The sequence below is a fragment of the Mesoplodon bidens genome (genome assembly GCF_964165515.1).
Source record: "Mesoplodon bidens genome assembly, chromosome: 2".
NCBI classification, from domain to species: Eukaryota; Metazoa; Chordata; class Mammalia; order Artiodactyla; family Ziphiidae; genus Mesoplodon; species Mesoplodon bidens.
The window spans coordinates 177,576,941-177,589,536 of NC_138177.1; the positions used below are offsets into that span (position 1 = coordinate 177,576,941).

General features: G+C 40.9%; 1 protein-coding gene across 4 annotated transcripts in view; it reads right to left on the minus strand.

Annotated features, from left to right (window-relative positions):
- Nucleotides 1-12,596, minus strand: part of VPS13D (vacuolar protein sorting 13 homolog D) — a 246,601-nt gene that overhangs the window by 208,257 nt on the left and 25,748 nt on the right. For all 4 annotated transcript variants that reach the window (XM_081226396.1, XM_081226395.1, XM_081226398.1 and 1 more), the window contains 7 exons: nucleotides 12,025-12,155; nucleotides 10,733-10,808; nucleotides 10,140-10,310; nucleotides 8,989-9,119; nucleotides 5,752-5,884; nucleotides 1,655-3,868; nucleotides 373-524 (listed from right to left, as the gene is read on the minus strand). In XM_081226396.1, coding sequence (XP_081082522.1) covers nucleotides 373-524; nucleotides 1,655-3,868; nucleotides 5,752-5,884; nucleotides 8,989-9,119; nucleotides 10,140-10,310; nucleotides 10,733-10,808; nucleotides 12,025-12,155 — 3,008 coding nt within the window. The remainder of the gene's footprint in view (nucleotides 1-372; nucleotides 525-1,654; nucleotides 3,869-5,751; nucleotides 5,885-8,988; nucleotides 9,120-10,139; nucleotides 10,311-10,732; nucleotides 10,809-12,024; nucleotides 12,156-12,596) is intronic.

A 12,596-nucleotide genomic window follows, 5' to 3' on the forward strand; every position in this document is an offset into this window, starting at 1 on the left:
CAGAAGTGTGACAAGAATTATATCCTTCTGGGAAAGAGAAGACTCTGACTTTTTAAGCAATAATTTTCCTCGTTTCTTAATGGCAATGGAATTAAGGATTTGCCCTCTTCCTCTATATAATTCGCCCCTCCTCCACACAAAGAAGGCTAACAAGACTGAGTCCCCAGTGATAGAAGGACATGATAAAAGGATTCCATGGTTCATTGGAAGAAGTTACTGACAATAATATGAATAATATCTCTTTGAATTTATATATTTTCCTTCCAACATTTTATATATACAAAATATAAATATAACATACGTATATAATATAAATGTAAAACAATTACATAACTTCAACTGTCCTGACATAAAAATCAATAACGTGTTTACCTGCACCGGATTGACAAATTTTCCTTCGATCTTCATGATGCTAGAAGTTCCCAGGTCATCTGGACTAAGGGAGAAAGTCAATTCAGATTCTCTCTCTATAGGGATCTTCTCCAGCTTAAACTGAATGGTCGTGTTGTTCAGGATGTGAAAAGCTGGCATAAGAGAGAGGAAATAACAGCCTGGAAACATTCATATTTACTGCGTTACTGCTGATTAAGTAGAGAGTGTATAGAACCAAGCCCAGGAGTTGCTCCTAGACCAGGAGGGCAGGTTAGCCTGGCACCTAGGGTCTATGACTGAGTACAAACTTTGGTAATTATCCCAAGACCAAAACTCATAGCAAGCAGAGGTATAAGATAAATTTATACACAAAAAGTAACAGTTATTTTCATGACATGCTCCACTTGGTGGCTTCAAAATATGGTGCAGTGAACATTAACCCAGGCCAGGGTCCATGTTAAGCTTCTCTTAACCTCCCAAGCTGGCATTTTCCAAACCAAATTGCTCATCCATGTCCAGCTTTAGATTGATCCCTCTTATTGGACCTCAGTCAGAATCACAGACAATGTAAGGTTCTAAGTAAACAACTGCTAACCCAAGCAGAGAAAGCAATCTTTTGGTAAGTATGTAAATCAATCAGTGAACACCGCTGAGAACCACAAGAGACGTTCCCAAAGGCATTAATTTCTTCACCAATCAATAAGGCCATCTAGGGCTTACCTGATTTCTGTGGATGCCAAGACTAATAGATTGAATTGTTCAGATTTAGCAGATCAGATGGAGAACACAAACTGGCATTTTATTCCTAGAACCCTGGACCAAACCATTACAGAAGATGGCAGGATACTCAAAGAAGAACGTAACATCCAGAGACTAAGTTTCATATTCTATTTCTGTCAATCCCTCCAGCTGCCTTAGACTACAATATTTAACTAGGAAAGATCTACAGCTTAGGAATGAAAAACATCAGATGCATTTGACCAAATTACATAATACTCTAACAGAATCCACCCACTGAATCCCTGTGAATGAACACTCACCCAAGGCGTCCACTTAAAAAAAAAAATCTTATTTTGCCAAATATGGTAATCAATGGAAAAAGCTGCAAACATACCAACCTAATATGAAGCATTCTATTAAAATTCTATTTTGATTTCGTAAATATTAACTGGGGATAATTCAAAAAGAAAGGTTTCTGTAGTTATTTTAAGCCAAGTAATATCTACATGAGCTGGATTTGGAATCTTCAAATAAAATGAGACAAAAGATACACACTCCTCACCTTGACCTCTATGCAAAGATTCAAAGAAATCATGTCGGGTGAAATGAGCTTCCTCCTGACTATTGGCACTGGCAGACCCAGAAGGAGGGCAAAACGCCCGGCTCACTTCAGGCCCAGGACCCTCTCTGCCTGCCAACTGGGTGCAATTCAAAGAATACAATTTAATGTCTTTGATTTCCACTTGCAGACGGTCACTTCTGGATTCATCATCTCCTGCCACAAAATTCTGGATGAATATCCGTCCCAAGTGTCCTACCAACAACTCAGGACTCCCAGGCTTCCGAGGGATAGAAACAACTGGTGATTCAATGTCTATGTTCAAGATTAGCTTTACAGTGTCGGAATGAGATGCACCTAGGCCAAACCCATATGTTTCATTTTCTTCTAAGATAAAGGATTCCCGGGCCTTCCTTGGAGTTTCAAAGAGTGATACCATCTCGCTGTACTCGGCCGTCTTGGTGGCTAGGACTGTGGTGACTTTGGTGGCTGCGATTTTCAGCATATTTCGAAAATTTTCTTCCAGCTCATCCATGGACAATGTCAACTCCTTCAAAAATTTAGCGGAGTGGTTGTAATGCAAGGAAGCCATCTTGAGGTTGAGAAAACATTCCTGCTTAAATTTCTCAACAAAGGTGAAACTCAGAGCTTCAGTGAGGGCTGCATCTTCCATTCTGACAAATACAGATTCAAAGTAGCCAATATCACTGATGATATTTTCATAGCCTATGGAACTCCCAATGCTGACAACATATTGGTTCTTAACATTCTCCTGTGTCAAATCCATAAGCTGCAAACAGCCAAGAGAACCGTTCATGTCAAATGTGCTGCCCATGGAGACGTTAACTTTGGTGCCACCTATACTTGCTGTTGCAATTTTTCTGCCATATTTCTCTCCATTTGCCATTCCCACTGTCCGAAGGAGCAGCAGGTTAAGTCTGTGGATTTCCACTGCAACCTCGGTGTTTTGTTCATATGTAGATTGGTAAGTTCCTTGTTCCCTAAAGCTTCTTTCAAAATCAGTCTTTAAAGGTTGAGGACTCAAATCATCTTTTTCCTTGGGAAAGGATTTTTGAAGAAAACCAATCAGCTCCACAATTGTCTCTGGATTTAGGATGATATCCAAATTATTCACCTGTAATGAAATCACCTGAAGAGTGCTGTCCAAATTCATTGATGGGCACTCTGAACTCACAAACTGATACTCCAGTTTTATGAGGGACTCTTGTTCTTTGGTGAGAATTCTGTCAAGAGAAACACCAGTGGCTGATGGGTCGTTCAGTGTGGCAGCATTAGTGAGGTGGGCCACGTTGGATCCAGAGACAGGAGACTGGGCTCTGCTATCCCGGAGGCTTCCTGTTGGGATATCAAAGCTCAAGTTCTTATGAGAGGCCATCAAAAGGTCAAAATCAGCACCATATGTCTGCATGGTGTCCACCAGCAGCAAACCATGAACAGTGAGGGAGACTTCAGCATCATAAGGCCTCTTCACAAAGTGAGCATTGGTACCAAATACCTTGAGCACAGAAATGTACCGGCCATTGCTCTCAACACCAAGCTGCATACAGTTCACTTTAAATTCAGCCAGGAGGAGCTGTGACTCCACCAGAACCTCCCGGGTATGCTGCTCCAACATCACGATGCTCTGGGTTAAATTCATCACTGAGTCTTGCAAACTTCCCTGCTGTCCCCCTTGGGGAAAAATCTTCTCTTTAATCTGAGTGTCAAAAGTCTTCATTTCTGGGGTGGTCAGGAGAGCAAAGCAATTCTTTAGAGCAGATATTTTATCTTCATTGATGTGGATCTTTAGGTCTGGTAGGTTGCCTGATAGCACGGCTCCGGGGTACTTGGGATCTGAAGTATAAATCAATCGGCGCTCTAACTGTAGGTGAACATTGAATTTCTCGACCACATGCGTTGGCCCCACATCAATATCCTGGACGTGCTTCCAGTTGTCCTTCACTCGTCCAACCATGATCTGGAGGTCCAGAAAGGACAGCGAGTACCTCTCGTACATCTTCGTGCTCATTAAATGTGCTTGAAGCTGCTCTTCACTGAATTCAACTCCAGAAAATGGAGGTGTTTTCTCCCTGTTACTGCTGCTTGTCTCGGGAGGTGGGGTGTTAGGAGGTGTGGCAAGAGGGGTCTTATACTCGTCATCACTAAACTGAGTCTCTTCAGATGCTGACCCGTCCCCACTCTTGCTCTTGGAGTCATCTGCAGATGAAAAAAGAGAAGATGCAAAGTATATGTCTGCTTTTTCCTTCCTCTTCCCTTTAATGTAAGAATTAAGAAAAGTAGAGAATCAACCACCCCAATTTAAAAAATAAATGGATGAAAACTCCAAGCATAATATTCTGTATTTACCATTTATTCAGCATAAACTTACCTATTAATCTGGAAATCAAAACACAAAGAGTAAAAGTGTACGAACATGAGAAAAGATGGAGACCTGCTAACATAAGAAGGTATGTCAGGGTGCAGAAACCAACAACCTGCTGCCCGAAACTCCCTCCACCCCCAATCTGAGCTGCACTGCGTGAGCTGCCATCACCAACCCCTCTTACATCACTCTCCATATTTGTTTACTTTTTCCTGTATTCATCTGTGTGTTCATTTTGTCCCCTCCCCCGACTAGAATGTTCCAAAAGAAGAGGTCTCCTCTACCTTCCTCAACACAATACCCCTAGTGCCTAGATCAATGCTTGGCAAGCAGCAACTGCTCAATATGTCATGTTCTAGCCCCAGAATTCACACTCTTAACCCCCCTCTCTTCTGCACCCAAGCAGTGCCGAGACAACAAAAACACATCGCTGGGTTTGGTCACCTATGTCTCTATTCCATGTTTGTGTTTTATAAATTCAAGTAGGTGCTTTCTGTGGTTGTGTGATCCTTTTCTTCAGATACAATTACCTTTCCACATTGCCCTTAGGGCCAAACTTTTCCACTCCAGCTCAAATCCTCTACCCTCTTCTTCTCCTCTTCTGGTCTTTCAGTAAAATAAGATAAGGTTGAGATTGTTTGATAAACTTCCTCAATCTCTTTTATCCAATGAATCCTTTCTTTCCTCCCTCCCATCTCAAGGTAAACAATGACTATTTTTTGGATCTAATAATAGTAATGAAATTACCTTCCAGGAGCCTTTTTATGTATGTCCCTAATATCCCTAAATAGATTAAATCTCTATTCCTGAAATTATGTACTGAGAAATAATGTTTATTAAAATACAAAACGTTACACAAGAAACACAAATAAAAACCACAGTGAGATACTACTACACAGTCATAAAAATGGCTATAATCCAAAAGACAGATAGTAACAAACGTTGACAAGGATATAGAGAAACTGGAACTCTCGTACAATGCTGGTGAGCCAGTAAAAAGGTGCAGCCATTTTACAATCTGGCAGCTCCTCAAAATGTTAAACACAGAGTTGCCATATGACCCAGCAATTCTACACTGAAACAAACCCAAGAGACTGAAAATATATGTCTACACAAAAGTCTATACATGAATGTTCATACCAGCACTATTCATAATAGCCAAAAAGTGGAAACAACCCAAATGTCCACCAACTGATGAATGGATAAATAAAATGCAGTATATTTATACAAGGGAACACTATTTAGTCACAAATAGGAATGAAGTATTGATACAGGCTACAACATGGATAAACCTTGAAAACACTATGCCAAGTGAAAGAAGTCAGACATAAAAGACCACATATTATATGGCTCTATTCACATGAACTGTTCAGAATAGGCAAATCCATAGGGATAGAAAGATTGGTGGTTAGCAAGGGCTCGGAGAGCTGGTAATGGAGAATAACTGCTTATGGGTTTAGACTGTCTTCTTGGGAATGATGAAAATATTCTGGAATTAGATAACAGTGAGAGTTGCACAATTTTACCAACATACAAAAAATAACTGAATTCTACATTTTCAAATGTATCTCAATAAAGCTATTATTTAAAAAGTTAACAAGTGAACTTTGGAGTTACAAAATGTTAAATACCCCTTTTTTTAAGCTTTACTTGGTTTAGCACAGAGACACATCAATCTACCACGACATGTCTTCATTACTTCACACTCACACTGTACCTTGGGTATTGGTCAAGAGCATTCTGCCTAGATCCACAACAACCAACACGGGATTCTTGAATTTGAAATCATCAGGAAATATCACCTGAGGGGCAGAAATGTCTAGTCGCACACTCCACCGTTTACTCTCCTCCTGTAAAAATAAAACAAATGACAATTAAATACCCTCGAACTGCAACTGCTGACAGTGGGCAGCTTTATCAGCTAGCGCTCAAGCCTTCCAGAAAGCCATACTAGGGTCACAGGATGACGTAACGGTCTCTGATATTAAAGCAAAATGTTTAAAACAAAAGTAGATCCAAATTTTACCAATTTGAGACATTACCACAGGCAAATGTCTGAAGTGGGAGAAAAAAACTGGCAAATTACTGGTTTGGGGGGTTGTTTGCTCTTTGATTTTGATGATCAATGGTTTAAGAAAGGTCTGATTTCTAAATGTATAGGACTTAATACTTTAAAGTACTGTAGAAGTTATACAATTCAAATAAAAGTAGAAATCCAGTGCTTCCCTGGTGGCGCAGTGGTTGAGAGTCTGCCTGCCAATGCAGGGGACACAGGTTTGTGCCCCTGTCGGAGAGGATCCCACATGCCGCGGAGCGGCTGGGCCCGTGAGCCATGGCCGCTGGGCCTGTGCGTCCGGAGCCTGTGCTCCACGGCGGGAGAGGCCACAGCGGTGAGGGGCCCGCGTACCGCAAAAAAAAAAAAAAAAAAAAGTAGAGATCCAAATATTTTTGTTTATTCATGGATATTGCTAACCATGAACTTTCAGGCCAAAATACCTTAGTGAAAAACATAAGCTTTGACATTTGAAATATAAAAAACAGACCAATTCATGAATTTGTTAATAGTTCTTCCCTGTGACTAAAATTAGCTAATTTATATAAATGCTATCAAAAATCATTATATGTAGTAAAAAGCTAATTTATATAATAATACGTAGTAAAAGCTACATGTAGTAAATTATATGTAGTAAAAGCTGATTTATATAAATGCGATCAAAAAGAAACCTCTTGGTCTAAGATCATCAGAAGGTACTAAATGTTGTAATTTGTGTCAAAACCCTAGCAAAAACAGAACACAGGACAAACTCTCTGCCCCACACTACTTCCCCCTCAACGTTTCCCTCTGAACACTGATGTCACGCCTCACACTCCCAGCCGGCTCTGCACCTGCCAAAGAAGCCACACTGACTGCTCTACCTACTGCTGCACCTCGGCAGCACACCTCCAGGCCACAGGGTCAGAAACCCAGTTGTTTTCTTGTTTTGGTGTTTTGGGGTTTATTTTAAAATTTTTATTGGAGTATAGTTGATTTAAAATATTGTATTAGTTTCAGGTGTACAGCAAAGTGAATCAGTTATACATATACATATATCCACTCTTTTTCAGATTCTTTTCCCATATGGGTCATTAGAGTACTGAGTAGAGGTCCCTCTGTTATACAGTAGGTCTTATTTATCTATTTTATATATAGTAGTGTGTATGTGTCAATCCCAATCTCCCAATTTATCCCTCTCCCCTACCTTTCCCCCCTGGTAACCATGTTTGTTTTCTACATCTGTGACTCTATTTCTGTTTTGTAAATAAGTTCATTTGTACCATTTTTTTAGATTCCGCATATAAGTGATATCATATAATTGTCTTTGTCTTACTCCACTCAGTATGACAATCTCTAGGTCCATCCACGTTGCTGCAAATGGCACTATTTCATTTTTTTATGGCTGAGTAATATTCCATCATATATATGTACCACATCTTCTTTATCCACTCCTCTGTCGATGGACATTTAGGTTGCTTCCATGCTGTGACTATTGTAAACAGCGCTGCAGTGAACACTGGGGTCCACGTATCTTTCCAAATTATGGTTTTCTCCAGATATATGCCCAGGAGTGGTATTGCTGGACCATATGGCATCTCTATTTTTAGTTTATTAAGGAACCTCCATACTGTTCTCCATAACGGTTGTACCAATTTACATTCCCACCAACAGTGTAGGAGGGTTCCCTTTTCTCCACACCCTCTCCAGCACTGTTTGTAGACTTTTTTGATGATAGCCACTCTGACTGGTGTGAGGTGATCCCTCACTGTAGTTTTGATTTGCATTTCTCTAATAATTAGGGATGTTGAGCGTCTTTCCATGTGCTTTTTGGCCATCTGTATGTCTTCTTAGGAGAAATGTCTATTTAGATCTCCCACCCATTTTTTTTTTTTTTTTTTTTTTTTTTTTTTGCGGTACGTGGGCCTCTCACTGCTGTGGCCTCTCCCGTTGCGGAGCACAGGCTCCGGACACACAGGCTCCGCGGCCATGGCTCGCGGGCCCAGCCGCTCCGCGGCATGTGGGATCTTCCGGGATCGGGGCACGAACCCGTGTCCCCTGCATCGGCAGGCGGACTCTCAACCACTGCGCCACCAGGGAAGCCCCCACCCATTTTTTGATTGGGTTGTTCCTTTGATATTGAACTCCATGAGCCGTTTGTATATTTTGGAGATTAATCCCTTGTTCACTTCATTTACAAATATTTTCTCCCATTCTGTGGGTTGTCTTTTTGTTTTGTTTATGGTTTCCTTTGCTGTGCAAAAGCTTTTTAGTTTAATTAGGTCTCATTTGTTTATTTTTGTTTTTATTTTCATTACTCTAGGAGATAGATCAAAAAAGATATTGCTACGATTTATGTCGGAGTGTCCTGCCTATGTTTTCCTCTACGAGTTTTATAGTGTCCAGTCTTACATTTAGGTCTTTAATCCACTTTGAGTTTGTGTGTCTGGTGTTCAGAAACCCAGTTTTGCTGGACTGTTGAGATGGCTCTGGGCTCTCCCTTTCTACCTATGGCATCCTCGTGTCAGCTGGTCACTTAGCATCACAAAGTGACCATCCTTCCCAGGAATTAAAACTGGGGCATCATTCCAATTGTTTTTCTTCTGGTAACAGTACGTGAAAGGGGGTGTTTTTAAGTTAAATAGTTACAAAATATTTACAAAGACAAGTCTCGAGAGTTCCAAGATGGGTACAAGGAAGAAATATGATCTCGTCTCAGTCATTTGTTTTTATTTATTAAACCCTGACTGTACAAGACATGGGATTTTATTTTTTGCTAACTGATAAGTATTTCCTAGATTCAGTTCACTTAATCAGTGTAACTGATACACACATGCCTATCTATGTAGGTAAAGAACTTAGAAAAAAAACGCCTTCCTCTTCCCTGCCCCCACAAAAAGAGTATTTATTACGCCTACTTACAATGAAATCACCCACTAGCAAACGATCAAGAGTTTGTCGGATTTCCGCCTTGGTCTGCATCTTCAGTCTGTTATACTGTCTTCGGGCAGCTTCAGCCACTCTCAACTCAAGTTCAGACTGATAACCAAAACCTGCAAGATGGGAAATATACAGGAGAGTCAGAATTTTCAAACGGCTGGGTGAAAGAAAGCACTGCAACATCTATTCTCACCAGGGATTTCCACCAAAGCTAGAACACAGTCTGTACAACAACAGTGCCTTACTCCAGCCTGACCTGGTGCCACACAGGGTAACAGGAATGAGGCGAAGATGGGCGAGAAAGGCACATCGTTTCAAAACATCCATGTGGAGAAAGGCAGTATGTGAGGGAAGGATACCTAAGTTACTAGAATTTCTAGAACCAGTTTCTGAAAGATTCCAAACTATATTTCAAAATTCTTAAAAGCATGATATTACACTGAAAGAGCAATTGGAATTTAGAAGGAGTATATGCCTTCTACATTCTATCAGTGACAGAGCCATGAAGCCGAGATATTTATGGCCACTGTGTAAATGAAAAGACTCAAAAAACTGGACCAAAAACTAAAACAACTGTTATGAAGAGGGAGAGACAGGATACATTTAGGAAAGTACGACTGTTTTACGGACTTCCTTGTCAAACAGAAGTGCTTCTTCTGCACATACTGTCTCAAATCTTTTCTGGGAACAAAGGAAGGCCTAAGTAAATCAATGATGACACAGGAGAGTGCAATGGTGAACCCTGGAATACTTAATGCTGCATGAAACAAGCAAAACAAACCACTGATCCTGTCATCTAGGAGGAAACTGAACATTCCTCCTAAATTCTCTGGCCTAAAATATCCTGGGTAGCCAAGGAAATCACTGTCCTCGTGGAATGGGAAGTATTTTAAATGCATGCTAAGTGAAGGCAAAGAAAGAGAAAATATGAAGGCTATTGACTCTTCTTGGAAGAGTAACTTTCCAAGGACATCCACTTTGATTCAGTAACTAAGGACAACCCTATCCACTTACTCTGCAGGCCTTTTCTACCACTACCAGGTCACCTGAATGTATAATAACCCTTGTCCCAGAAACGACAAGAAAGATGTCTTTAGAAAGTCACATAAGAGCAAACAAACAAAAAAGTTAACCTGAGGTATGAACCTTTCCCTTGTAGAAAAAGTCTGCTACTTTTTTAATAGCCTGGGGATTATATATGATGTTCAAGGGCCTCGTGCTGACATTCAGCCGCCTCTCAAAATGGCTGTGCACTGGATTTCTCTCATATAGCATCTCAAAAAATGGGTCATCTGGGTCTGCAGCTAAAGGAAAGAACCAGAGAAAGAAAATGGAACACAGGAAAATAATCATCTTATTCTTGATAACTGATAAGGACTTCTGGGAAAAAAAGACATTTTCTCAATTATTTTCCAATTAGTTCTCATTTATGAAAATTTTATAAAACAGAGAACCTAATAAGGATTGACTAATTGTCAGCAGGACTCCTCAAGACCAGGTTGTTGGACTCGTTCCCAACACGTAACCCAGGACCCGGAGGCCCTGAGAGTTGCCCCAGTCACACATGGGTGGAGGGAGAGCATGAGGCAGTCTCCAAGTCAGACAGGGATCCACACACCAAACCACTGGGCACAAGACAGGACACACTCCCTCTCTGCTGACCAAGACTACTGATCTATAATCATCTCATTTTGAAGAATGAGTTTAAGAACGTATGACAATTTACCAGGGTAATGATCGCTTCTGTCTGCAGATGCTGTTTGGAGTCCAGAAGACTGTGAGACTCTGCCAACTTCTTTTTGCTGATAAACACACACAAAATGCAAAAAGGTCAGAGCGAGAGGGACCAATTCACTGTGCACACGCTCTCTCACGTCTTACCCTTTGGCATCACTCTTGCTTAGCACAGTCAGAATCAAAACTCGTCTGACACCAGGGGACTGTGGACTTGCAGGCTGAGCCCTCCAGTCTGTGCCTTTCCCCAGCCTGGTACGAGCAGTGCGCTGCTCTGCACTCAGCACACTTTCATGTCACTGCTCAACAAGGACTGAGTGTGTACAGCTTTTCACACTTTCACTCTGACCACCCACACTCTCCCCAGGGCCCCATGACAAAACATTATGGGAAGAATAAGGGGCTAAAGATTCAACTCTTCTGGGCTTCCCTGGTGGCGCAGTGGTTGAGAATCCGCCTGCCAATGCAGGGCTCGAACATGGGTTCGAGCCCTGGCCCGGGAAGATTCCACATGCCATGGAGCAACTAAGCCCATGCACCACAACAACTGAGCCTGCGCTCTAGAGCCTGTGAGCCACAACTACTGAGCTCACGTGTCACAACTACTGAAGCTCGCACGCCTAGCGCCCATGCTCTGCAACAAAGAGAAGCCACCGCAATGAGAAGCCCACACACCGCAACGAAGAGTAGCCCACGCTCGCAGCAACTAGAGAAAGCCCACACGCAGCAACGAAGACCCAATGCAGCCAAAAATAAACAAATAAATAAATTTATTTAAAAAAAAAGATTCAACTCTTCTGACCATCTTTTTGCCAACTTAGTAAGATCAAAGATCTTCTAGTCTAAAAAGAATATTATATACATAAAAAATTACACCTGTAGAGAAAACTTGTGGTGGTTCTTTTATAACTCTGGAAACATGAGACGTCCTATCAGTGACTGAGGGTCAGAATGAATGAAAATCACTGTCGGATACAGAGCACATTCAACATTGACCTTGAAATGCAGAAAATAGTGGTGCTGATGGCATTTTCTTCCAAATCAGAGCAACTATTCCAAGGTGGCTATAACACAGGGAGGGAAGAAGGCACTGCCATAAATCTCACCAACACTTGCTCTCTGACAAATTCAAAAAACGCATCTACCTCCAATTTGATTTTGATCAGCCTGTCTCAAAATGATCAAATGTCAGAATGAATCAAGTTAATACTACTTTTGTTGCCTAAAACAGACCACAATTCACCAACACCCTGCATGAATCAGCCATCCCACTGCTGTACGTACTGGATTAGGGAAGACCAGAAGAGGAAATATAGTCCCTTCTGTGGCCAGGTCTCGAAGAAACAGTCCACCCAACCGGACTGAAAGCAAGGAGGAGTTTCTTCGAGGAAGAGATTCTGCTAGAAGTTTTACACCTACAGAAAATAAATGTTAAGAGTTATACGATGCCATCATAGCCTTAATTATTTTAAAAGTATAAGATAGAATATTTTACAGAGGACTATCAGATACCATGAACTATTTCTCCTTGAAATTCGAACAAAATAATCCTATCTACATATTATATGTCTATCTATATAAATCTATAAGGAGTATTAGAAGTTTCCCAACAGAATGAATTTTAAACAGCACTTTACAATTAAATTCAAGCAATCTGCCAGTTCACACTAAGTTTATGATTTCTCAGCACTCAAGATTATAAAGTCAAAAACAAACTGGATTTTTTTTTTTTTTGGTCATTTGCCTTTAAACTATTGACAAGCCACAGATAACTGGCTATTTTATGAACTGCAATAAATCTGTTTGTGAGAAGAGAAAACCAACATCTGGGTATTTATTTATATACCTTTAATTCA